This window comes from Carcharhinus amblyrhynchos, chromosome 11 (genome assembly GCF_965287045.1).
Source record: "Carcharhinus amblyrhynchos chromosome 11, sCarAmb.v2.hapA, whole genome shotgun sequence".
NCBI lineage: Eukaryota > Metazoa > Chordata > Chondrichthyes > Carcharhiniformes > Carcharhinidae > Carcharhinus > Carcharhinus amblyrhynchos.
The window spans coordinates 162,761-190,000 of record NC_137334.1 but is presented as its reverse complement, the minus strand read 5'-3'; the positions used below and the strand labels follow the sequence as shown (position 1 = coordinate 190,000).

Below are 27,240 nucleotides of genomic sequence, written 5' to 3'. Positions count from 1 at the left end.
TGGTGTTTGCCTGTGCGGTCAGTAGTGGTGTTTGCCTGTGCAGTCAGTAGTGGGGTTTGTCTGTGTGGTCAGTAGTGGTGTTTGCCTGTGCGGTCAGTAGTGGTGTTTGCCTGTGCGGTCAGGAGTGGTGTTTGCCTGTGCAGTCAGTAGTGGGGTTTGTCTGTGTGGTCAGTAGTGGTGTTTGCCTGTGCGGTCAGTAGTGGTGTTTGCCTGTGCGGTCAGGAGTGGTGTTTGCCTGTGTGGTCAGTAGTGGTGTCTGCCTGTGCGGTCAGTAGTGGTGTTTGCCTGTGCAGTCAGTAGTGGGGTTTGTCTGTGTGGTCAGTAGTGGTGTTTGCCTGTGCGGTCAGTAGTGGTGTTTGCCTGTGCGGTCAGGAGTGGTGTTTGCCTGTGCAGTCAGTAGTGGGGTTTGTCTGTGTGGTCAGTAGTGGTGTTTGCCTGTGCGGTCAGTAGTGGTGTTTGCCTGTGCGGTCAGGAGTGGTGTTTGCCTGTGCAGTCAGTAGTGGTGTTTACCTGCGCAATCAGTATTGGTGTTTGCCCGCGCGACCAGTAATGTTTGCCTGTGTGGTCAGTAGCAGTGTTTGTCTGTGCGGTCAGTAGTGGTGTTTGCCTGTGTGGTTAGCAGTGGTGTTTGCCTGTGTGGTCAGTAGCAGTGTTTGTCTGTGTGGTCAGTAGTGGTGTTTGCCTGTGTGGTTAGCAGTGGTGTTTGCCTGTGTGGTCAGTAGCAATGTTTGTCTGTGCGGTCAGTAGTGGTGTTTGCCTGTGTAGTCAGTAGTTGTTTTTGCCTGTGTGGTCAGTAGTGGTGTTTACCTGTGCAATCAGTATTGGTGTTTGCCCGTGCAGCCAGTAATGTTTGTCTGTGTGGTCAGTAGTGGTTCTGCCTGTGCAGTCAGTAGTGGTGTTTCTCTGTGCGGTCAGTAGTGGCGTTTGCCTGTGTGGTCAGTGGTGGTGTTTGCCTGTGCGGTCAGTGGTGGTGTTTGCCTGTGCGGTCAGTAGCAGTGTTTGACTGTGCAGTCAGTAGCAGTGTTTGACTGTGCGGTCAGTAGTGGTGTTTGCCTGTGTGATTAGTAGTTGTGCTTGCCTGTGAAGTCAGTATTGATGTTTGCCAGTGCAGTCAGTATTGGTGTGCCTGTGAGGTCAGTATCAGTGTTTGCTTGTGTTTGCCAGTGCAATAAATATTGGTCTTTGCCTGTGTGGTCAGTTGTGGTGCTTGACTGTGCGGTCAGTGATGGTTTTTGCCTTTGCAGTCAGCATTGTTGTTTTCCTGTGTGGTCAGTAATGGTGTTTGCCTGTGCGGTGAGTATTCGGTATTTGCGTATGCTGTCAGTAGTGGTGTTTCCCTGTGCAGTCAGTAGTGGTGTTTGCCTATGTGGACAGTAGTGTTGCTTGCCCTTGCGGTCAGTGGTGATGTTTGCCTGTGCGGTCAGTAGTGGTGTTTTCCTGTGCGGTCAGTAGTGGTGTTTGCCTGTGGGTCAGTAGCAGTGTTTGTCTGTGGTCAGTAGTGGTAATTGCCTGTGCGGTCAGTTGTGGTGTTTGCCTGTATGGTTAGTAGCGGTGTTTGCCTGTGCGGCCAATAAAGTGTTTGGTTGTGTGGTCTGCAGCGGTGTTTGCCTGTGCAGTCAGTAGTGGTGTTTGCCTGTGTGGTCTTTAGCAGTGTTTGACTGTGCGGTCAGTAATGGGTTTTGCCTTTGCGATCAGCATTGTTGTCTTCCTGTGCGGTCAGTTGTGGTGTTTGCCTGTGTGATCAGTAGTGGTGTTAGCCTGTGTGGTCAGTAGTGAAGTTTGCCTGTGTGGATAGTAGTAGTGTTTGCCTGTGTGGTCAATAGCAGTGTTTGCCTGTGTGGTTGGTAGTGGTGTTTGTCTGTGTAGTCAGTTGTGGTGTTTGTCTGTGTGGACAATAGCAGTGTTTGCCAGTGCGGAGCGTAGTGGTGTTTGCCTATGCCGTCAATAGTGGTTTTTGCTTGTGCGATCAGTAGTGATGTTTTCCCTTGCGGTCAATAGTGGTGTTGCCTGTGTGGTCAGTAGTGCTGTTTGCCTGTGCGGTGAGTAGTGGTATTTGCCTGTGTAGTCAGTAGTTGTTTTTGCCTGTGGGGTCCATAGTGGTGTTTGCCTGTGGGGCCCATAGTGGTGTTTGCCTGTGGGGCCCATAGTGGTGTTTGCCTGTGCGGTGGGTAGTGGTGTTTGCCTGTGTAGTCAGTAGTGGTGTTTGTCTGTGTGGTCAGTAGTTGTTTTTGCCTGTGGGTCCATAGTGGTGTTTGCCTGTGCGGTTAATAGTTGTGTTTTCTCATGTGATCAGTAGCGCCATTTGCCTGTGCGGTCAGTGGTGGTGTTTACCAGTATGGTCAGTAGTGGTCTCTCAAAATATCTTCTAACAACTTACCTGCTACAGATGACCTGTAGTTCCCAGGCTTTTCCCTGCAGCCCTTTTTAAACAAAGGTACAACATTTGCCACTCTCCAATCTTCAGGCACCTCACCTGTGACTATTGATGATTCAAATATCTCGGCTAGGGGACCCGCAATTTCCTCCCTAGCCTCCCACACTGTCCTGGGATACATTTTATCAGGTCCCAGGGATTTATCTACCTTGATGCACTTTAAGACCTTTAGCACCTCCTCTTTTATATGTATGCTCCTCAAGATATCATTATTTCTTTCCCCAAGTTCCCTAACATCCATGCTTTTCTCAGCAGTAAATGCTATTTATGTATGTGTGGAAGCTGTTTGGATTCTCCTTTTCCTTATCTGCCAAAACAATATCGTATCCCCTTTTTGCTTTCCTGATTTCTCTCTTAACTCTACTCCGGTAGTCTCTATACTCTTCAAGGGATCCACTTGATCCCAGCTGGCTATACATGTCAGGTGCCCCCTTCTTCTTCTTGACCAGGGCCTCAATATCCTGAATCATCCACAGTTCCCTATTTCTACCAGTTTTGCCCTTCACTCTAAGAGGAATGTCCTTACCCTGAACTTTAACACACTTTTGAAAGCCCCCCCACTTACCAGATGTCCCTTTGCCTTCCCACAGACTCCCCCAATTAACAGTTGATGGTTCCTGCCTGAGACCATCAAAATTGATCTTTCTCCAGTTTAGAATTTTAACTTTTGGGCCAGACTTATAATTCTCCATAGCTATCTTAAAACTAATGGAATTATGCCCAATGGTCCCAAAGTGATCCCTCACTAACACTTCTGTCACTTGCTCATCCTTATTTCCCAAGAGGAGGTCAAGTTTTGCCCCCTGTCTAGTCGGGCCACCCACATACTGAATGACAAATTCCTCCTAAATGCAGTCAACAATTTCTCTCCATCCATCCTTCTAATACTATGACTGTCCCAGTCAATGTTGGGAAAATTAAAATTTCCAACTATTACCACCTTATTTGTCTTGGAGCTATCTGTAATCTCCTTACATATTTGCTCCTCATTTCCCTATAGTATCTGTACCCTGGAACATTGAGCTGTCAGCCCTGTCCCTCCCTTAGCCATGTTTCAGCAATTGCTATAATATCCCATTCCCATGTACCCATCCATGCTGGTTTGTATCCAGGCTTCTTCAAAGGTGAGCCAGCTAATCTTCGCACAGTTTCCACCCAGGGAGCTGCCGAGTGCACCATCACCACCAGTACTGGGGAAGTTGCTAGATTCCATTATCAAAGATTTCATAACTCAGCATTTGGAAGGCAGTGGGATAATCAGACAAAGTCAGCACAGATTTCCAATAAGGAAATCATACTTGACAAATCTATTGGAATTCTTTGAGGATGTAACTCGTCGAGTTGAACAAGGAGAACCAGTGGATGGATATGGTTTACTTAGACTTTCAGAAGGCTTTAAAAGTGTCTCACATAACAGATTACTATGTAAAGTTAAAACACATGAGATTGCAGGTAATGTCTTGAGATGGATAGAAAGCTGGTTAGCAGATATGAAGCCGAAAGTTGGAATAATATTTCTGATTGGCAGTCAGTGACTGGTGGGGCTCCGCAGAGATCTGTGACTCGGACCCCAACTGTTCGCATTATATATGAGTGATTTGGAAGAGGCAACTGAATGTATTATCTCCAAATTTGCAGATGATACAAAGTTGGGTGGGAGGGTGAGCTGTGAGGAGGATGCAGAGATGCTTCAGTGTGATTTGGACAGGCTAAGTGTGTGGGTATCTGCATGGCAGATGCAGTATAATGTGGATAAATGTGAGATTATCCACTTTGGTATCAATAATAGGAAGATGGATTATTATTTGAATGGGTGTAAATTGAGAGAGGCGGATACTCAGCAAGACCTTGGAGTCCTCATGCATCAGTCACTGAAAGTGAGCGCGCAGGTACAGCAGGCAGTAAAGTAGGGAAATGGGATGTTGCCCTTCACGGTGAGAGGATTTGAATATTGGGAAAGGGATGTTTTGCTGCAATTGTATAGGGCATTGGTGAGATGTTTTGGGGTAAATTGAAATGGCCGGTACTGCCTTTAACCACAGACAATACAAAACTCACAAGACAGATATCTCTGTACAAAGAAGTAACATTTATTTAAACAAAAACACAACAAGCAGCTGCTCAGAGATCACCAAAAGTAGCTCTAGAATAGGGGGACAGAACCTCTCTAATGAATCTAATGTGTACAATTAAAACAGATCAATTATAGATTTTCTTATCAATCATTCCTGCCTTACATTCATTTAAAATCAATTGCATTTAGTATGCACACATCAATAATAATCCCTGACATACACCTCAGCCAATTGCATTTTACCATCCAGTATAACGATATCTCCTTTGTCCAGTTAATCCGGACACTAACTCTCATCTTGTCTAATTACCCGCATGTCTCCCTTAAACTTTCCCCCTCTCACCTTGAACCTGTATCCCCTTGAAATTGACACTTCCACCCAGGGCAAAAACCTCTGACTAACCACCTTGTTTATGCCTCTCATAATTTTGCAAATCTCTATCAGGTCTCCCCTCAGCCTCCTCCTTTCCAGTGAAAACAATCTTAGTTTATTCAAGCTCCTCTCATAGCCAATACTCTTGAGACCAGGCAACATCCTGGTGAACCTTCTTTGCACTCTCTCCAAAGCTTCCACTCCCTTCTGGTAGTATGGTGATGAGAATTGTATGCAATATTCCAAATGCGGCCTAACCAAGGTTTTGTATAGCTGCAACATGATTTTCCAACTCTTATGCTGAATGCCCTGGCTGATAAAGGCAAGCATGCCATATGCTTTCTTAATCACCTTGGCCACCTATGTTGCCACTTTTAGGGAACTATGGACCTGCACACCCAGATCCTTCTGCATTTTAATGTTCCCAAGAGTTCTGCCATTTACAGTACAATTCACACCAAAGTGCATCATCTCGCATTTGTCCAGATTAAACTCCATCTGCCATTTCTGTGCCCAAGTCTCCAATCTCTCTACATCCTGTTGTATCCTCTGACAATCCCTGGCACTATCAGCAACTCCACCAATCTTAGTGTCATCCGCAAACTTACCATTTAGACCACACACATTTTTCTCCAGATCATTTATATATACTACAAACAACAGGGGTCCTAGAACACCACCAGCTACAAGTCTCCAATCTATAAAACACCCTTCCACTGCTACTCTCTGTATTCTGTGACCAAGGCAGTTCTGTATCCATCTAGCAGCCTGCCCTGAATCTTGTGTGATTTTAGTTTTTGTACCAGCCTGCAATGTGGGACTTGTCAAATGCCTAACTAAAATCCATATAAATTACATTCATAACCCTTCCCTCATCAATTATCTTTGTCACCTCCTTAAAGGAGATGTGATCTTCCCCATACAAAACCATGCTGCCTGTCATTAACTAGCCCATTTTCCTCCAAATGCGCATATATCCTGTCCCTCAGTATCTTCTTGAAAAGCTTCCCCAACACTGACATCAGGCTCACTAGCCCATCATTTCCTGGATTATCCCTGCTTTCTTTCTTAAACAAGGGAACAACATTAACTATTCTCCAATCCTGTGGAACTTTGCTTGTGGTCAAAGAGGATGTGAAAATATCTGTTAAGGCCCCAACTACTTTTCCCTTTGCCTCCCACAGTAACCTGGGATAGGGCCCATTCAGCCCTGGGGGCTTGTCTACTTTAATGCAATTTAGGCTATTCAACACTTCCTCCTGTAATATATTGACATTTCCTTGAGCGTTCACACACCTATCCCTGACACCTCAACATCTTCTTGATAAATACCTAAACAAATTACTCATCAAGGATCTCACTCACTTCCAGTGTCTCCACGCATAACTACCCTCCATTGTCCTTGAGCGGGCTGACTCTTTCTCTTGCTACCCTATTGCTCCTAATATATGCAGAAAAAGCCTAGAGACTCTCCTTGACTGTGTTTCCTAAAGACATTTCATGGCTCTTTTTTGCCCCCCTTAATTCCATGTTTAAGTCCCTTCCTTCTTCCACTGCACTCCTCAAGGGTTTTGTCAGTTTTAGTTGCCTAGATCTAGTATGCTTCCTTTTTCCTTTGGACTAAGCTTACAATTTTCTTTGTCATCCATGGTTAACGAATCCTGCCATTTCTATCCTTCATTTTTGTGGGGACATGCCTGTCCTGCAGTTCCATCAACCGGCCTTTAAAAGCCTCCCAAACGCTAAACGTGGATTTACCCTCAAATAGCCGCTCCCAATCCACGTTCCCCAGTTCCTGCCTAATTTGGATGTATTTGGCCCTTGCCCAATTAAGCGCCCTCATCCAGGGGGGCACTTGTGTCCTTATCCATGACTACTGAAAGCCTTAAGGAATTATGGCCACTTAGTCCAAAATGTCCTCCCCATCCCCCACCACTGAAACACCAATCACCTGGCGTGGTTTACTCCCCAATACCAAGTCTCGTATGGCCCCCTCCCTGGTTGGATTATCAACATGCTGCATCAAAACACCCTCCTGGACACATCCAACAAATTGCTCTTCATTTGAGCCCCTGGTTATAAGGGAACCCTAGTCAATATGGGGGGAGTTAATGTCATGTTATAGTAAGATTAGCCTTTCTCAGTTAAGATCTTTTATTCCTGGCTCATCCTTATCTTTTTCTATAACTATCTGAAATATAGCTGAAGCACAGTCACTTTCCAGAAATTTACTGTCTTGTCCGCCTGAAGTTTGTAAGATCGCACCTAAGGCCAACAGAGTAAAATTCTGGCCACTACCTCCAAAATGCTCACTTACTCATACACCTTCTACCTGTCTGAGATCATTTCCACCTATTAGGTCCAGAATTGCTCCCTTCTTGTTGGGCTTTCTATGTACTGGCTATAAAGGTTCCCCTGGATGCAATTTAAGAACATTGCTGTCTCCTTATCTTGCACATTTAAACTATCCCAGTTAGCATTTGGTTAGTTAAAACCCCCTACCATTACTGCCTTCATGTATTGAATTTGGTTGCACACTTGACCTTCTATCTCTCCCTGACTATTTGGTCGTCTAAAGTACATACTCACAAGTTTGCCCCTTTTGTGTTTTTCAATTCTACCCCCATGGCCTCATTTGATGATCCTTCCAGAATATCACGCCCCATTACTGCTATAATCGATTCCTTGATGAATATTGCAACCACCCCTACGCCCCTGCCCCTCCAGTCCTCTAACCCCCTTTTTCTCACCCCTGATAACCTTCAATGGGAATGTTGAGCTGCCAATCCTGCCCGTCCTTCAGCAAAACTTTAGGCATAGCTGGATCATAATCCCACATGCTTACTTGGGCCCTCAACTTGTCTGTCTTATCCCTCAGGTTCTTTGCATTAAAATATATTCCATTTAGCCTTGCTTAACTCAGTTCTTTCTTATCAGCTGATATTTTCTCTGCCTTCCAGACTCAACCACTGGTGTTTTCATCCCTAATTCTATTTCATCTTCTCTGTGCCCTGAGCTACTCAGTTCAGGGTAGCACTCAGCTAGAGCAGCACAGTAGCACATTGGTTAACTCTGCTGCCTCATAGCACCAGGGACCTGGGTTCAATTCCCAGTTTGGGTCACTGTCTGTGTGGAATTTGTCCTGTGCCTGCATGGGTTTGCTCCGGTTTCTTCCCACAGTCCGAAAGATGTTATGTGTGTTAGATGCAATGGCCTGAACAGATGCTGGAGTGTGGCAACTAGGGGGATTTCACAGTAACTTCATTGCAGTGTTAATGTAAGCCTTACTTGTGACGAATAAATAAACTTCAAACTTTAGCTACTTATCATGATCCCATCTCCTGCCAATTGAGTTTAAATCTGCTCAACAGCACCTGCAAATTCCCCATGAGGATGTCAGTTCCCAGTCCAGTTCATACAGATCCCATCTCCCCCTGAAACTATCCCAATGCCCTTTGTGCCTGCTACCACGTATGATCAATATGATCGTGGCTGATCCTCCATCTCAGCCCTTCACACCTTTACAGGCTAGGAATCTATCTATTTTGTTCTTAAGTATATTGAGTGACTTGTCTTCTATGGGAGAGAATTCCACTGGTTCATCATCTTTTGAGTGAAGAAATATCCCCTCATCTCAATCCTAAACGACCTACCCTGTGTCCTGAAGCTGCTATGTCTTATTCTTGGCCCTCCAGCCAGAGGAAATAACATCCCTGTTTCTGGTCTGTCAGCCCTGTCAGAATTTTATATGTTTCAATTAGGTCTGCTCTCATTCTTCTAAACTCCAGTGAATACAGGCCCAATCTGCCCTCATACGACAGATTGAATCCTGCCATTCCAGGAATGTGTCTGGTGAACCTCCACTGCATTCCTCTATGGCAAGTATGTCCTTCCCTAGATGAGAAGACCAAAACTGCACACAATACTCTTGGTATGATCTCACCGAGGCCCTGTACTGCTCTAATAAGACATCCTTGCTCCTGTACTCATGTTCTTTTGCAATGAAGGCCAACCTATAATTTGCTGATTGCTGCACCTACATTCAGGCATTCAGCAACTGGTGTACTAGGACACTCAGCTCCTTACCTACATTAACATTTCCCAAACCATTTAAATTATTAAAAAAGGCTGTGTAGCTATTCTGAACTGAGAAAACATTTAATTAAATGAGGGCCCTGAGCTCTCCATGAAAGTCCTGTTTATTGTTTACAATCGTAGCTCTCTGTTTGGCAAGGTGTATTTATTATTAAAAGAATGTCCTCATTCAATGTGGACATTGAACAGAGAAATCATAAAAATTATTGTTTTAATAAGATTGCTATCCACAAAATAATCACTGAGCATCAGACAGTGCTGAAAGAAAACAGGGAATGCTGGATCAACTCAGCATAACTGGAGAGAAAAACAGAGTTAGCAGACGGAACTTTCCATGCACCCCGCTGTGTGTTTTGCAGTGACAGAAGGTGGTCTGCCTTTGGCCACCAGTGGGATCTTCTGGCTGAAAACACCCTCATTGGGACAGGAAGATCTGGCCTTGTGAACGGCCTGAAAATTGTGGCCAGTGTTTCGAGTAATCCTTTTGCTGACACTGCGCCGGAATTCTACCGTCTCGCCCGACACAGAATTGGAGCGGGCAAGGGCCGGACAACAGAAATGTCCGTTGACTTCAGGTGGGAATTTCCAGTCTCGCTTGAGCCGTAAAACCATGCCCACAGACGAGAACACTCTAACTCTGTTTCTCTCTTCAGGAATGCTGCCAGACCTGCTGAATTTATCCAAGATTTCCTGAATTTGTTTCAGATCTCCATGAATGTTGCTTCTATCAGAAACTGCTGTGCGGAATCCACAATCAAGCCAAGGAACTGACTCAGTCTCTCAAGTCTCACAAGGATAAACATTATTCCTGCCTAAAAGGTCTCAGTTACATTCATCTGGAAGAGTCATCGGAAGACATTCCTGAACGGATTGGCCCTGTTGAAATAATTGCTTCGACTCATTCACGTGATCAACACAAATCCTGAAACTAATGCAGGATATGAATCGTCAATCCAAGGACACGACCTTACCTGGTAAAACAGTTACAACTGTCAGGATTCACACGGTATAATAGCCATGTTTGTTCTTTTGCAACTTTAAATAAGAAACACTCAGAGTCATTAGAGAAAAATGCAGAAAGACAGAGACACTGAGTAACATTGACCCTCCCTGAGTCTTTGCATCACCAACTTGTCTATCTGGTCATCAACTTACACAAGGACTAACTTTCATTCATTTAAAATTATCTGAAGCCAACTTCAATCTTCCAAGAAGATTTAGTAAAACCTGAAAAAAAACCTTTAATCTACTTAATATCTAACTATACACAAGTAATTGAACAGCTATATTCAAAGAAAAAACAGTCTACAATCTCAAAGTTGCTAATCAAATAAAGCTAGCATTCCTCTTTACAACTGTGCAAACAATCCTTGCAGAGATGAAACGATCAATGAGTCTTGAAGGTCAACATTACATTCACAGATGACTTAGATGAAGTGACAGGGAGTGATGTATCTAGCTTTGCTGATAACAAGCTATATAGCAAAGCAAACAGTCAGGAGGGCAGAGAGAGGCTGCAGAGATGTACGAACAGGTTAGCTGAGTGAACAACAGGATAGCAGTTGGATTATAATATCGAGAAAAGTGAACTTTTTCACTTTGGTTATAAAAATTCAAATGCAGAAGATTGTTTCAAAGGTAAGAAAGTGGTAATGTTGAAGTGAATTGGGTTAGGATCAGGGTTACTACTGCTATAAGGAATGCAGAAGGTTAGCACGCAAGTGCAGCAAAGCATTCAGAAAGAAAATGACATGCTGGCTTTTATTGGAAGGGAATTGAAATACGAGAATAAAGAAGTCTTGCTATTATCTTACACTCTAACATTCACAGTTAGTATGTGGTATGTGTAAACTATGAACTGTGGCCAGATGCATCGCTTTCTAAAACCAAGTGACAGATGCCATCTAACCCGCGTTTAAGGATTTCTCATCAACTCCCCAGATGTTTGTTACACTGACCAATCTCGCCAAAACAGTCTTTCTCATGAGGGCTTCTAATCTCCATGCTCAAACAGCTCTCCTCCCAAAGTTTCTTTCCCTTGGATCTCTACGTCACTCAGACTTTGCCTTTCACATAGACTCAGTTGTTTGAACAGAATGCCACTGTTTAAAAGGCTCGCACTAAGTAATCACCAACCTCTGGCTGGCTTCTCATATTTCTGACTTCCCTCAAGCCAACTTTTCTTCAGTTTTGCTCCTTGGAGATCTATTTCGATTTTCTATTCTTTTTTCTGCTCCTTGTTTTTAGTTTCATTTAACGGGATCTGTTTCAGATTCTCGTCCTTCTCTCCTAAAAAGATTGTCTTCTTTGGCCCTTTTTCTGTCCCACTTCCTGCTTTGGGACTTTCATCTTCAATTTGCAACTGCCCCCCCGCTCCTTCTCCTGTGAACAGTTTCTTCTAGAACTTTCTCCTGAATGCCGTTCTCTTCTAAGTCACATGAGCTTCTCTGTCTGCCATTGCACGTGTGTTTTGCCTTTCCCTTCTTCTCAGGTGCGCAGGAAGAGTTTCCACCTGGAGATATGAAAGAAGCAAACTCAATTTGTGCACAGAGCTGTTTACTGGTCTGAAAATATGAATCTGTACAAACTAGGCACATGCAAAATCTCTGAGATCCACTGGGAATTCTCCTGCTTTCCAATGGCACAATCTCCAATACTCGGTAAGAATGGACACTTTTTCTAGGGTTTGTCACAGCGTGGAGGATGTATGGGGCACATGGAGGGGGCTGGGGAGGGCTAAGGACAGTAAAAAGTCTGACAACACCAGGTTTTAGTCCAACCGATTTATTTGATAGTAAACTCACAAGCTTTCGAGGTTTCCCTCTTCGTCAGGTGAATGGAGAGTTCTGGCCTCGGACAGAGCATATAAAGCACAGACAGTTTACAGATTACTGATTAGAATGCAAATCTTTACACCCAACCTGCTGTTCAAGTCCTAAAGTGGCTGACAATGTGTGTGGAAGGAGCACTGATCACAGGTTAAAGAGATGTGTATTGTCTCCAGACAGCACAGTGAGTGAGGTTTTGCAAACCCAGGCAAGTCACGGGGGTTACAGAAAGTGCGACATGAACCCAAGATCCCTGTTGAGACCGTCCTCATGTGTGTGGAACTTGGCTATCAGTCTCTGCTCAGCGACTCTGCGCTGTCGTGTGTCGTGAAGGCCGCCTTGGAGAATGCTTACCCGAAGGTCAGAGGCTGAATGCCTGTGACCACTGAAGTGTTCGCCAACAGGAAGGGAACAGTCTTGCCTGGTGATTGTCGAGCGATGTTCATTCATCCGTTGTCGTAGCGTCTGCACGGTCTCCCCAATGTACCATGCTTCGGGACATCCTTTCTTGCAACGTATCAGGTAGACAATGTTGGCCGAGTTGCAAGATTATTTACCGTGTACCTGGTGGATGGTATTCTCACGTGAGATGATGGTATCCGTGTCGATGATCCGGCATGTCTTGCAGAGGTTGCTGTGGCAGGGTTGTGTGGTATTGTGGTCACTGTTCTCCTGAAGGCTGGGTAGTTTGCTGCGAACAATGGTCTGTTTGAGGTTGTGTGGTTGTCTGAAGGCAAGAAGGCAATGTCAGGCTACGTCGAGGGCATCCTGAAACCCATTGTACAAAGAACCCCCAGCTTTTGTCGCGACACTACGGACTTCCTACTGAAACTCAGCACACACGGAGCAGTTGAACCAGGGACACTCCTCGTCACAATGGATGTCTCAGCGCTCTACACTAACATCCCCCACAACGATGGCATTGCTGCGACTGCCTCAGTACTCAATGCTGACAACTGCCAGTTTCCAGATGCAATTTTACAACTCATCCGCTTTATCCTGGACCACAATGTCTTCACCTTCAACAAGCAGTTTTTCATCCAGACACATGGAACAGCCATGGGGACCAAATTTGCACCTCAATATGCCAACATCTTCATGCACAGGTTCGAACAAGACTTCTTCACTGCACAGAATCTTCAACCGATGCTATACACTAGATACATCGATGACATTTTCTTCCTTTGGCCTCATGGTGAACAATCACTGAAACAACTACATGATGATATCAACAAATTCCACCCCACCATCAGACTCACCATGGACTATTCCCCAGAATCAGTTGCATTCTTGGACACACGCATCTCCACTAAGGACGGTCACCTCAGCACCTCACTGTACCGCAAGCCCACAGACAATCTCTCAATGCTCCACTTCTCCAGTTTCCACCCGAAACATGTTAAAGAAGCCATTCCCTATGGACAAGCCCTCCGTATACACAGGATTTGCTCAGATGAGGAGGATCGTGACAGACACCTCCAGACGCTGAAAGATGCCCTCATAAGAACAGGATATGGCGCTCGACTCATAGATCGACAGTTCCGATGCGCCACAGCGAAAAACCGCACCGATCTCCTCAGAAGACAAACACGGGACACAGTGGACAGAGTAGCCTTCGTCGTCCAGTACTTCCCCGGAGCGGAGAAGCTACGACATCTTCTCCGGAGTCTTCAACATATCATTGATGAAGACGAACATCTCGCCAGGGCTATCCCCACACCCCCACTTCTTGCTTTCAGACAACCACACAACCTCAAACAGACCATTGTTCGCAGCAAACTACCCAGCCTTCAGGAGAACAGTGACCACAATACCACACAACCCTGCCACAGCAACCTCTGCAAGACATGCCGGATCATCGACATGGATACCATCATCTCACGTGAGAATACCATCCACCAGGTACACGGTAAATACTCTTGCAACTCGGCCAACATTGTCTACCTGATACGTTGCAAGAAAGGATGTCCCGAAGCATGGTACATTGGGGAGACCATGCAGACGCTACGACAACGGATGAATGAACATCGCTCGACAATCACCAGGCAAGACTGTTTCCTTCCTGTTGGCGAACACTTCAGTGGTCACAGGCATTCAGCCTCTGACCTTCGGGTAAGCATTCTCCAAGGCGGCCTTCACGACACACGACAGCGCAGAGTCGCTGAACAGAGACTGATAGCCAAGTTCCACACACATGAGGACGGTCTCAACAGGGATCTTGGGTTCATGTCACACTATCTGTAACCCCCTTGACTTGCCTGGGTTTGCAAAACCTCACTCACTGTGCTGTCTGGAGACAATACACATCTCTTTAACTTGTGATCAGTGCTCCTTCCACACACATTGTCGGCCACTTTAGGACTTGAACAGCAGGTTAGGTGTAAGGATTCGCATTCTAATCAGTAATCTGTAAACTGTCTGTGCTTTATATGCTCTGTCCGAGGCCAGAACTCTCCATTCACCTGACGAAGAGGGAGTCCCCTCGAAAGCTTGTGGGTTTACTATCAAATAAATTGGTTGGACTAAAACCTGGTGTTGTCAGACTTTTTACTGTGTTTACCCCAGTCCAACGCCGGCACATCCGCATCACAAGGGCTAAGGAAACATGGAGGGGACATTGGAACCAGGAGAGGCATTTTGAGCAGTGGCTGGTGAGAGGGGTGAGGAGTGAGGGCTAGAGAACAGGAATAGAATTGGGCTGATATTCCAGGGAATGGAAAGTCTTGGCATTTACCCACCTCAGCCATCACCTTCGCTTGTCTCAGGATAGAGCAACCTCGTCTCCAGCCTCCACCCAACTCTCAACAATTGAAGGATGTGTTGGGAATAGTGAGGTGAAGGGAAAGGTCCAATGGTGGCTGAAGGCTACAGCTGGTAAACAGCTAACAGGATTCTGGACAATTGTTAAGCGTGATACTCAGAAGAGAATCTGAGCTGTAAGGTACCGTTGCTGCACACGCAAACATCCAGTGACCCAACAGTGACAAGGAAGTTCCATATCTTTGAGTTCACTGGTTTAATTTGAAAATTTACCACTTCTTCATTCCATTGCATTTCATCATAAATATTTTATAAAGTTACAAAAATAATTGAGGATTATATTGATTATGAAACTAGAAACTGACACACATCATTCTTTACAAATCAAATTACAACATCTAATGGTACTTTTGTTCACACTGGTAACAACCGGTAAGAGTTATTAGGAAATGAAGGGAGTGAAGTCCACGTAGTGATTGTGGTTAGATTACATCATTGTTCTATAATGTCTGCTATTGCTCTGTGATTTATATAAACATTGAAGAGGAGCAGAGAGCAGACAGAGACAGGAACACAATCCAGTGTCCACCACCTTCTCCATACGGGCAAAATGAAAACCATTCTCTTCATCTTTGCTGCAGCCCAGATCATCTACACTTCTGGTGAGTATTGAAATGTGCTGAGGAATGGCTTTGTTACACTGTTTGTTGTTCTGATCATTGGGGTTTTAACCCAAATAGATAAGAATCAAAAATATATTCATCCTTAAAACCCTTTGCTTCCTGATTCAGGAACTCCATGTGAAAGATCTACCTTTTCACAGATTGTTACAGTAATAGCTGCTGCAATTGGAAAGGTGAATGAAGAATTCGCAACAAGCAACCTCTTCACCATTGTGAAATGTGAAGCGACAAGTGTAAGTTGCACCAAATCCAGTTTACTGCTTTTTGACTTTTGCACAGTAATAATTCATTAACATGAATTTCTTTTCTTTGCTTTAAGGATCTTTCTGTAAAATATCATTCTAGTGTTGAGAGCTAGAAGAAAATAATGATGTGCAGTATTTCAATGTTGTCTGTTATAAAAAAAGTTGCTGTGTTCAAAAATATATGACTTTATTTCCTGTCTAACTGAAATACTCCCTGCTGTTACCATTTTTTCACTAATTACTTCAATGTGAACTACCAACCCTGAAATTCCCTTTGTAAACATTATAATGGGATGTCCCTATGCAAATTCCTGCTGAGTTGCTGTGAGGCTGCAGATTGAACACAGAAGGAGGTAGTAACAGGCTCTGGTCACTGTTCTGTATCACAGCATTTTATTTGGTGGGTCCAGTTCATATTCTGGTCAACCCCTGGGATGTTGCTGATGATTGACTAATTCATTCATTCATTCATTGCAGGAATGGTAAAGACATTGAGTGGCATGTGGAAATTATTAGATTCGCTCATGCTGCAACTCCCCATTGTCTGGCACTGGTGTCTTGTTAAGGTGATTTGGCACTTTGTGTCCCAATCCTGATTGTAGTCTTGTTCTTGCTGTATGCTGTCTCGGGACGCTTCAGAATCTGAGGAGTTGTGAAAAGTGCTTGCCTTGTACTGAAAACGATATTGTGCATTTGTCCAGTTAAGACTGTAAACTTATGTAGCAGCATACGGTACCAGAACCAGGATATCCGGAATCGAAACGTAGCCTCTGTTCTTTTTCCTCAAATGCCGTCAGACCTGTTGAGATTTTCCAGCATTTTCATCTTTTTTTCAGACTCCAGTATCCAGGTTGTATAAGATATTGGTGAGGCCGAATTTAGAGTATTGTGTGCAGTTTTGGTCATCTAATTACAGGAAGGATATTAATAAGGTTGAAAGAGTGCAGAGAAGGTTTACAAGGATGTTGCCGGGACTTAAGAAACTGAGTTACAGAGAAAGGTTGAATAGGTTAGGACTTTATTCCCTGGAGTGTGGAAGAATGAGGGGAGATTTGATCGATAGATAGAGTGAATCCAAGCAGGCTTTTTCCACTGAGGCGAGGGGAGTAAAAAAACACCAGAGGACATGGGTTATGGGTGAAGGGGGAAAAGTTTAAAGGGAATATTAGGGGGGGCTTCTTCACGCAGAGAGTGGTGGGAGTGTGGAATGAGCTGCCGGATAAAGTGGTAAATGCGAGCTCATTTTTAACATTTAATAAAAACTTGGACAGGTTCATGGATGAGAGGGGTGTGGAGGGGTATGGTCCAGGTGCAGGTCAGTGGGACTAGGCAAAAAATGGTTCAACACAGACAAGAAGGGCCAAAGGGCCTGTTTCTGAGCTGTAATGTTCTATGGTTCTAAGATTAACAATCTGCACATAGAGCAGTTCTGCTTCTTACTGAATGTTATTGTTTTAAGAACATAAGAACTAGGAGCAGGAGTAGGCCATTGGCCCATTGAGCCTGCTCCGCCATTCAATAAGATCACGGCTGATCTTTTCATGGACTCAGCTCCACTTACCCACCCACTCACCATAACCCTTAATTCCTTTACTGTTCAAAAATCCATCTATCCTTGCCTTAAAAACATTTAATGAGGGAGCCTCAACTGCTTCACTGGGCAGGAAATTCATAAGAACATAAGAACATAAGAAATAGGAGCAGGAGTAGGCCATCTAGCCCTTCGAGCCTGCCCCGCCATTCAATAAGATCATGGCTGATCTGTCGTGGCTCAGTTCCACATTCCCGCCCTCTCCCCATAACCCTTAATCCCTTGCCTACCAAAAACCTATCTACCCGTGACTTAAATATATTCAGTGAGGCAGCCTCCACCACTTCAACGGGCAGAGAATTCCAGAGATTCACAACTCTGGGTGAAGAAGTTCCTCCTCAACTCAGTCCTAAATCTGCTCTCCATTATTTTGAGGCTATGCCCCCTAGTTCTAGTTTCACCCGCCAGTGGAAACAACTTCCCTGCTTCTATCTTATCAATTCCCTTCATAATCTTATATGTTTCTATAAGATCTCCCCTCATTCTTCTGAATTCCAATGAGTATAGCCCCAGTCTACTCAGTCCTCAAGAAGTTCACAATGCTGACAAAGAGGATAGAAATACGAAATACTTTCTTCAGCTTTGAAACTTTTAGAAGATTTTGGTCTATTTTTTTACAGAACATTTGAGGTTTGAGATTTGGGGAAGACATTGTGCTGTAGCCTGTTGTCAGACACACATTGTGGGAGACACTCCAGCTCAGGAAGGTGCATGCAGACATTGATCTTTCAAAAATAACCATTGAATCAAAAATAAACTCAGGTTTTTACAGGGAAAATTACTTCTGGAAAGATCCTGGATCATGCACTCTCACATTGTCACTGATTTAGATAGTGTTGTCTATATCCAATCCCCATCACCTTTTGAAATGCATTCGCGACCATTATCTATTTTCCCACATCAGCTAAAGTGACCCAGATGTTTGAAGGCACAATGGAAAGTTTTGCAATCATGGATGGCTGAGGAGAAAAGGTTTTATTTCTTCCCCATAAAGTGAAGCTTTGGAAGATATTTTTAGGAAAATTACTCCTGAGCAAAATGACTGGGTGGGATTTTCCACCCAGCAGTTCTGCTTTTTACTGAATGTTATTGCTCTAAGAACATAAGGCTCACTGCTGCAGGTCACCTCCTGTGACGGGTTGCCCAGTGCCATGACCGGCCAACAATGAAAATGACCATTGACATCAGTGGGATTGGAAAATCCTGCCAGTGGCCAATGACAAGCCACCTTCACCACTGGAAAATGCTGATTCTGTCTCAGCTCGGGTGGATCACAACCCAGTCCACGTCAAAAAGGACAATTTATGAAGCAATTGTCTTCCCATACACAAAACAAGGGAATTTGACCAGTAAGGTGGAGCCTGAGAAATTGTTTGTGCTGCCTGAGGAGCCTACAATTGGGGGCACATTTCCTGGATAAGAGGCTGATTATTTAGGACTGAGATGAGGAGAAAATTCTTCACTCAAAGGATAATGAATCTTTGGAATACTCTACCCCAACAGAGTACCTTGATTCAGGGTGAACTGAAATGTCAGGGTTGAAATAAAATTTTCAAAGTTGTCCAGGCGCTGACACATTCTTCACATAGATTTCCATCAGTATTAATTTTTCACGGCTGGGCAGCAGCTGATACCCTGAGGAAAAACAGTCAGTTCAAATCCTCCCTTCCCTCGATGCCCTGCCCCCTTCCCACCCCCTGCAGCTCCCAATGTTTCCTGCAGGCTGTTCATTGATTGGTCAGCCAGCGTTAAATTGCAGTCGGGAGCCGGTCATGGTTAAAAGTGCATTTTGCTCCCATTTCCGAACCCACTGAATACAGGCAAAAAAATTCAGGCCAATACCTCAGGTCAAGAAGAAGGATTAATTGAGCGTAGAAAGCAGGATGTTGATGTTCTAGTACCTGTTGAGATAAAAAGGGAAGAGCCATTGGAGATTTTGAAAAACATTAAGGTGGCAAGTGCCCATGGCCAGATAGGGTCTATTCCAGAATACTGAGAGAGCCGAGGGAAGAGATTGCTGAGGCTTTGTATCCTCTTTTAGCCACGGGTGGGGTACCAGATGATTGGAGAATAGCTAACATTGTTCCTCTGGTTAAGAAGAACAGAAGAGAAAATCTGAGAAATTATAAGCCCGTGAGCCTTACATCAGTGATGAGGAAATTATTAGAGAAGATTCTTAAGGACAAATGTACTCACATCTGGAAGATATTAGGGTTACTGGGGATAGGCAGCATGGTCTTGTGAAGGGGAGGTCGTGTCTCACAAACTTTATTGATTTCTTTGAGGAAGTGACAAGAAAAAATGATCAGGGCAGGGCAGTAGATATTGTACAAGTGGACTGTAGAAAGGCCTTCGATAAGGTTCCTCATGGCAGGCTGATACAGAACATGAAGTCATGTGGGATCTGAGGTGAGCTGGTAAGATAGATACAAAACTGACTTGGACATAGAAAGTAGAGACTAGCCGTGGAAGGGTACTTTCCTAAATGGAAGTCTGTGATAAGCGGTATTCCATAAGGATCAGTGCTGGGGCCTCTGTTGCTTATAATGTATATAAATGATTTGGAGGAAAATGTACATTGTCGGATTAATAAATTTGCAGATGATACAAAAATTGGGGAGTAGTGGATAGTGAGGAGGATTGTCAGAGGATAAAGCAGGATATAAATGGAACTGGGCTGAAAAATGGCAGAATAGAATTTAATCTGGACAAATGTGAGGTGCTACAATTTGGAATGTCTACTGCAGAAGGCAGTATACAGCAGGTAGTGGAGCCCTGAGAAATATTAACATACAGAGGGATCTAGGCGTCCAGATCCAATAGTTCCCCGAAGGTGACAACTCAGGTGGACAAGGTGGTCAAGAAGGCATGTGGTATGTTGGCCTTCATCAATCAGGACATTGAGTGTAGGAATTGAAAATCATGTTGCAGCTGTATAAGACTGATTAGACCACATTTAGAATATTGGGTACAATTCTGGTCATCACACTACCGGAAGGATGTTGATGCATTGGAAAGGGTGCAGAAGAGATTTACCAACATGTTGCCTGGTTTGGAGGATATAGATTATGAAGAAAGGATGAACAAACTGGGATTGTTTTTATTGGAGCGTCACAGGATGAGGGGGGTACCTGATAGAGGTTTACAAGATGGTAGAGCGGATAGTCTTTGTCCCAGGGTTGAAGGGTCAATTACTCAGGGGCATAGGTTGAGAGTGAGAGGGGGAAGTTTTCAAAGAGATGTTAGGGGCAAGTTTTTCACACAGAGGGTGCTGAATGCCTGGAGTGAACTGCTGGAGGAGGTGGTGGAAGCAGATTCTATAACAACGTTCAAGAGGAATCTGGATTGATACATAAATAGGCAGCAAATAGAGGCAAGAAAATATTAGATTAGAGCAGCATCTGTATCAGCACAGATTTGGTAGACTGAAGGGCCTGTTCCTGTATTGTTCCTTGTTGGTTTGTTTGTGTCTTTGAGATCAAACCTGATCATATTTCAGTGATTTTGTTATGAAGTGAAGTATTTTCAGTTGGTGAGCTTTATCTCAACGAACGAGACTGAGTATTGTTAAATTGACGCAAGAGTGAAGAATTTAAACCTGTTCACCAAAGCAAATTACTGCAGATGCTGGAAATCTGAAATAAAAACTCAAGTTGCTCAATTTCTTGGCAGGAACAGACTGAATGGGGAGGATTTTCCAACGACCCCCCCTCCACCTGCAGTGCGTTTGGGCTGGGTGGCTGGGAGGGGTGTAGGAAGGGGGTGGGGAGGTGGTCGGGGGCTGGTTTGCAAAGAGCTCAAACATTCATTTTTGGCAAATGTAAAGTGAGAGCAGGAAAGTATATGTGCGGTGACAGTCTGTGCTGTTTTGTGGGGGGAGGTGTAGGTTAGCGTGTGCACTGACTGTCGGTGCTGTGTGTGTGGGGTGGGGGGGGGGGGTCAGTGTGTGCATTGACTGTCAGTGTTATGTGTGGGGGGGGGGTAGGATGTGCAATGACGGTCGGAGATGTTGGGGGGGGGGGTAGCGTGGGCAGTGGTGATTGGTGTTGTGTGTGTGAGGGTAGCATGTGCGGAGATGGTCAGTGCTGTTTGGGGGATGACTGTAGCGTGTGCGGAGATGGTCTGTGCTGTTTGGGGGATGACTGTAGGGTGTGCGGAGATGGTCAGTGCTGTTTGGGGGATGACTGTAGCGTGTGCGGAGATGGTCTGTGCTGTTTGGGGGATGACTGTAGGGTGTGCGGAGATGGTCTGTGCTGTTTGGGGGATGACTGTAGCGTGTGCGGAGATGGTCTGTGCTGTTTGGGGGATGACTGTAGCGTGTGCGGAGATGGTCTGTGCTGTTTGGGGGATGACTGTAGCGTGTGCGGAGATGGTCAGTGCTGTTTGGGGGATGACTGTAGCGTGTGCGGAGATGGTCTGTGCTGTTTGGGGGATGACTGTAGGGTGTGCGGAGATGGTCTGTGCTGTTTGGGGGATGACTGTAGCGTGTGTGGAGATGGTCAGTGCTGTTTGGGGGATGACTGTAGCGTGTGCGGAGATGGTCTGTGCTGTTTGGGGGATGACTGTAGCGTGTGCGGAGATGGTCAGTGCTGTTTGGGGGATGACTGTAGCGTGTGTGGAGATGGTCAGTGCTGTTTGGGGGATGACTGTAGCGTGTGCGGAGATGGTCTGTGCTGTTTGGGGGATGACTGTAGCGTGTGCGGAGATGGTCTGTGCTGTTTGGGGGATGACTGTAGCGTGTGCGGAGATGGTCTGTGCTGTTTGGGGGATGACTGTAGCGTGTGCGGAGATGGTCTGTGCTGTTTGGGGGATGACTGTAGCGTGTGCGGAGATGGTCTGTGCTGTTTGGGGGATGACTGTAGCGTGTGCGGAGATGGTCAGTGCTGTTTGGGGGATGACTGTAGCGTGTGCAGAGATGGTGTGTGCTGTTTGGGGGAAGACTGTAGGGTGTGCGGAGATGGTCTGTGCTGTTTGGGGGATGGCTGTAGCGTGTGCGGAGATGGTCTGTGCTGTTTGGGGGATGACTGTAGGGTGTGTGGAGATGGTCTGTGCTGTTTGGGGGATGGCTGTAGCGTGTGCGGAGATGGTCTGTGCTGTTTGGGGGATGACTGTAGCGTGTGCAGAGATGGTCTGTGCTGTTTGGGGGATGACTGTAGGGTGTGCGGAGATGGTCTGTGCTGTTTGGGGGATGACTGTAGCGTGTGCAGAGATGGTCTGTGCTGTTTGGGGGATGACTGTAGCGTGTGCAGAGATGGTCAGTGCTGTTTGGGGGATGATTGTCACGTGTGTGGTGATGGTCAGTGCTATTTGGGGGATGACTGTAGCGTGTGTGGTGATGATCTGTGCTGTTTGGGGGATGACTGTAGCATGTGCGGAGATTGTCTGTGCTGTTTGGGGGATGGCTGTAGCGTGTGTGGTCATGATCTGTGCTGTTTGGGGGATGACTGTAGCGTGTGCGGAGATGGTCAGTGCTGTTGGGGGATGACTGTAGCGTGTGCGGAGATGGTCTGTGCTGTTTGGGGGATGACTGTAGCGTGTGTGGTGATGATCTGTGCTGTTTGGGGGATGGCTGTAGCGTGTGTGGTGATGATCTGTGCTGTTTGGGGGATGACTGTAGCGTGTGCGGAGATGGTCAGTGCTGTTTGGGGGATGACTGTAGCGTGTGTGGTGATGATCTGTGCTGTTTGGGGGATGGCTGTAGCGTGTGTGGAGATGGTCTGTGCTGTTTGGGGGATGACTGTAGCGTGTGTGGAGATGGTCAGTGCTGTTTGGGGGATGACTGTAGCGTGTGCAGAGATGGTGTGTGCTGTTTGGGGGAAGACTGTAGGGTGTGCGGAGATGGTCTGTGCTGTTTGGGGGATGGCTGTAGCGTGTGCGGAGATGGTCTGTGCTGTTTGGGGGATGACTGTAGGGTGTGTGGAGATGGTCTGTGCTGTTTGGGGGATGACTGTAGCGTGTGCGGAGATGGTCTGTGCTGTTTGGGGGATGACTGTAGCGTGTGCGGAGATGGTGTGTGCTGTTTGGGGGAAGACTGTAGGGTGTGCGGAGATGGTCTGTGCTGTTTGGGGGATGACTGTAGCGTGTGCAGAGATGGTCTGTGCTGTTTGGGGGATGACTGTAGGGTGTGTGGAGATGGTCTGTGCTGTTTGGGGGATGACTGTAGGGTGTGCGGAGATGGTCTGTGCTGTTTGGGGGATGACTGTAGGGTGTGCAGAGATGGTCTGTGCTGTTTGGGGGATGACTGTAGCGTGTGCAGAGATGGTCAGTGCTGTTTGGGGGATGGCTGTAGCGTGTGCAGAGATGGTCAGTGCTGTTTGGGGGATGGCTGTAGCGTGTGCAGAGATGGTCTGTGCTGTTTGGGGGATGACTGTAGCGTGTGCAGAGATGGTCAGTGCTGTTTGGGGGATGATTGTCACGTGTGTGGTGATGGTCAGTGCTATTTGGGGGATGACTGTAGCGTTTGTGGTCATGATCTGTGCTGTTTGGGGGATGACTGTAGCATGTGCGGAGATGGTCAGTGCTGTTGGGGGATGACTGTAGCGTGTGTGGTGATGATCTGTGCTGTTTGGGGGATGACTGTAGCGTGTGCGGAGATGGTCAGTGCTGTTTGGGGGATGACTGTAGCGTGTGTGGTGATGATCTGTGCTGTTTGGGGGATGGCTGTAGCGTGTGTGGAGATGGTCTGTGCTGTTTGGGGGATGACTGTAGCGTGTGTGGAGATGGTCAGTGCTGTTTGGGGGATGACTGTAGCGTGTGTGGAGATGGTCTGTGCTGTTTGGGGGATGACTGTAGCGTGTGTGGAGATGGTCAGTGCTGTTTGAGGGATGACTGTAGCGTGTGTGGAGATGGTCTGTGCTGTTTGGGGGATGACTGTAGCGTGTGTGGAGATGGTCTGTGCTGTTTGGGGGATGACTGTAGCGTGTGCAGAGATGGTCAGTGCTGTTGGGGGATGACTGTAGCGTGTGAGGAGATGGTCAGTGCTGTTTGGGGGATGGCTGTAGCGTGTGAGGAGATGGTCAGTGCTGTTGGGGGATGACTGTAGGGTGTGCGGAGATGGTCTGTGCTGTTTGGGGGGTGACTGTACTGTGTACGGTCATGGTCAGTGCTATGTAGGAGGGGGTGCGGTAGTGTGTGCGGTGACAGACTACAATCATACGATCCTGCCTGAGGTCCACAGAGAAAGCCAATTGCAGCCAATGTTTCAGGCTGAGGACAATTTGCTGCAGTGGACCAGATTCTCCAGGTGCGCCAGCCCCGACCAGATTCTCCAGGTGCGCCAGCCCCGACCAGATTCTCCAGGTGCGCCAGCCCCGACCAGGATCCCAATGGCTGGAGAATCGTGGCATCTTCCTGGTTCACTGGTTTGATAATTTTGTAAACTTTAAGTATTTGATTTATATTTGGTAAATCTGTATGTTTCTAACAGGCCAATTCTGGTTCAGCCAATTCCCTTCACAGCCTCTTTGTATAAAATAATTAAACAAAATCAAACAAACTGAGGGACAAAATAAAAGGAGCAGACCAGCAAAGGGGCAATGCCTTCAATAAAAAGCAATCACAAGTCTGTGCTTCTGGCCTGTTTCCAGAGACGGAGCAATTCATTTAATAACAGCTGCAGCTTTTGTTTCATTTACATAATGTGGGGAAACCATGTTGTGTTTTTCCCCATTAAACGTTGCGTGCCAATTCGTACTTGCAGATTGTTGGAGCACATTTGTTGCTGAAGTGCTGGGACTCCCAATGCAATGAGATTTAATTGGAGTTCTGATATAAAAAACACTCAGTGACGTAGGAAAGACTCAGCAATGGACGACAGGGTGGCACACTGGTTAGCACTGCTGCCTCACAGCGTCAGGGACCTGGGTTTGATTCCCGGTTTGGGTCACTGGCTATGTGGAGTTTTGATGTGGAGATGCCGGCATTGGACTGGGTTAAAGACAATAAGAAGTCTGACAATACCAGGTTTAAATCCAACCGATTTATTTGATAGTAAACTCGCAAGCTTTCGGGGTTTGTCCCTTCGTCAGGTGAATGGAGAGTTTTGTGGAGTTGGCACATTCTCCCCATATCTGGGTGGGTTTCCTCCGGGTGCTCCCGTTTCCTCCCACGATCGGGGATGTGTGGATTGGGTTGTTGGGCCATGCAACCCTTAGTGTTGGGGAAATCAGCAGGGTAAATATGTGGGATTATGGGGATAACGCCTGAATGGAATTGTCGATGGGCTGAATGGCCTCTTTCTGCACTATAGGATTCTATGAGTCTAACGATAACTCTAACCCTTTGGTTCACAGCCTATTTTCGTAGAAGGTAAAACGCTGATCAACGTAACGATTGAGGTCCAGGAAACTGTGTGCAACAAAAGCTCTGGAGCAGATCCGACAAATTGTACACTGATCCCCATCCCGGAAGCTGTGAGTATTTCAATGTTAGTCACTTGTTATAACGGATTCTAACACTGGGAGCTTTCCTGTGACAGTAACGCAGCACAATGGCCTACCATGGAACATTTGACATTTACTCTGCGGTTGGGTAATGTTTCTCATTGCCTCAACCCCCCCACCCCACCCCCAACCCTCACCCCTCCTCACCGCCCATGCTGAAGAAACCAGTAAATTACCCCCCTGTGTCTCAGCAGCGTTGGGATAGTTTTGGAAGTTTCTGCTGTCAACTTGGAAAAAGCTGGGATCAGTGAAAGGGCAATTAGACAATAAACTAACATCGATTCCAATGCAGTCGCCTCCTCAATGAATCTCCTCCATTGTCCAGCTGAGTGGCACTGCCCTTTCTTATTTATCCAATAGTAAGCATACCACCTTGAGGAACAGCTCCACTCCCTGCCTTCCTCAGTTATCTGTGAAATGTACCCTTTGCTGCCAATATTTCCACATCTACATGCTGTTCCTTGGCAACAACCTCTGAAAACATGGGGTCAGGTTCAAACATGTCCGCTGATGACACCCAGTTCAATCTCTGCACCATTATCCATCCATTACAGTGCTGTCAGCCTCCTAGTTCATCATTCAACCCTGGATGAGCTAGAACTTCCTTCAGGTGAACACGGTGGGCCTGATTTTACCACTGCTTCAGGCATGAGGCAATTAGTGTGATCCACACCCATGCAGGTGCCCAATTTACCAAGGCCCGAAAACACTGCAATCCAAATTGCACCCAAAATGGGCGCAATGGCGATTTAAACGCATTTGCATGCATTTAAATTGAATTAATGGACTACCCTCCTACTAGGAGGTGGGGAGTAGGGATTTGATTCTGGATCTTTATTACAGTGTTGGAAAGAGAGAATTCCTTGAGGAAACAAGTAGAGGCTCTATCTGGATGAAGCTTAGAAACTGAGAAAAGGAGCAAATCACTTTTATAGACACAGAGTGGGAAGGAAATGATTGAAGTGGGAAGAGTGGGAGTAATGGCAATGGGAGATTTTAAACACTTCTGTATTGCATGGGGAATTGTGTTCCAGTAGAAAGAGGGCATCAGTTTTGAAGTGAATTCAGGAGGATATCCTTGGTCAATATTTTTCCAGACCAATGAAGAAGGCGCATTGATGAATCCGAGAGAATGGAATGGGTAAGTGGAGAGTAAAAGAGTCAGGGAGCATCTAAGCAATAGTGATCATAGTATTAGGGAGAACAAATTGTCTGGAGAAAGTGAATGAACAGTGTAGATTTAAAATACCAGATGGAGTTAGGGATGATTTTCGAGAATTGAGAAGGAGTCGAATCCTGCTTTAAAGGAATCAAGGAGAAAGCAAACTGGAAAAACACGACTCTAAAGATGAGGTGCTATACCTTGAGCTCGGTTGAGCTTCACTGGAATGGTACAGGAGGTCGGGTACAGAGGGACTGGAATGGGAGTGAACGCAGTGTTAACATTGCTACAGGAGGTTGGGTACAGAGGGACTGGAATGGGAGTGAACGCAGTGTTAACATTGCTACAGGAGGGTGGATACAGAGGGACTGGAATGGGAGTGAACGCAGTGTTAACATTGCTACAGGAGGGTGGATACAGAGGGACTGGAGTGGGAGTGAACGCAGTGTTAACATTGCTACAGGAGGGTGGATACAGAGGGACTGGAGTGGGAGTGAACGCAGTGTTAACATTGCTACAGGAGGGTGGGTACAGAGTGACTGGAGTGGGAGTGA

At 45.9% G+C, this 27,240-nt stretch overlaps 1 protein-coding gene across 1 annotated transcript in view; it reads left to right on the top strand.

The window, feature by feature from the left end:
- LOC145349745 (uncharacterized) overlaps positions 1-27,240 on the top strand; it is a 55,125-nt gene that overhangs the window by 17,932 nt on the left and 9,953 nt on the right. The window contains exons 4-5 of the mRNA XM_080198279.1: positions 15,356-15,480; positions 25,375-25,494. Of these exons, the coding sequence (XP_080054405.1) occupies positions 15,356-15,480; positions 25,375-25,494 (245 nt within the window). The remainder of the gene's footprint in view (positions 1-15,355; positions 15,481-25,374; positions 25,495-27,240) is intronic.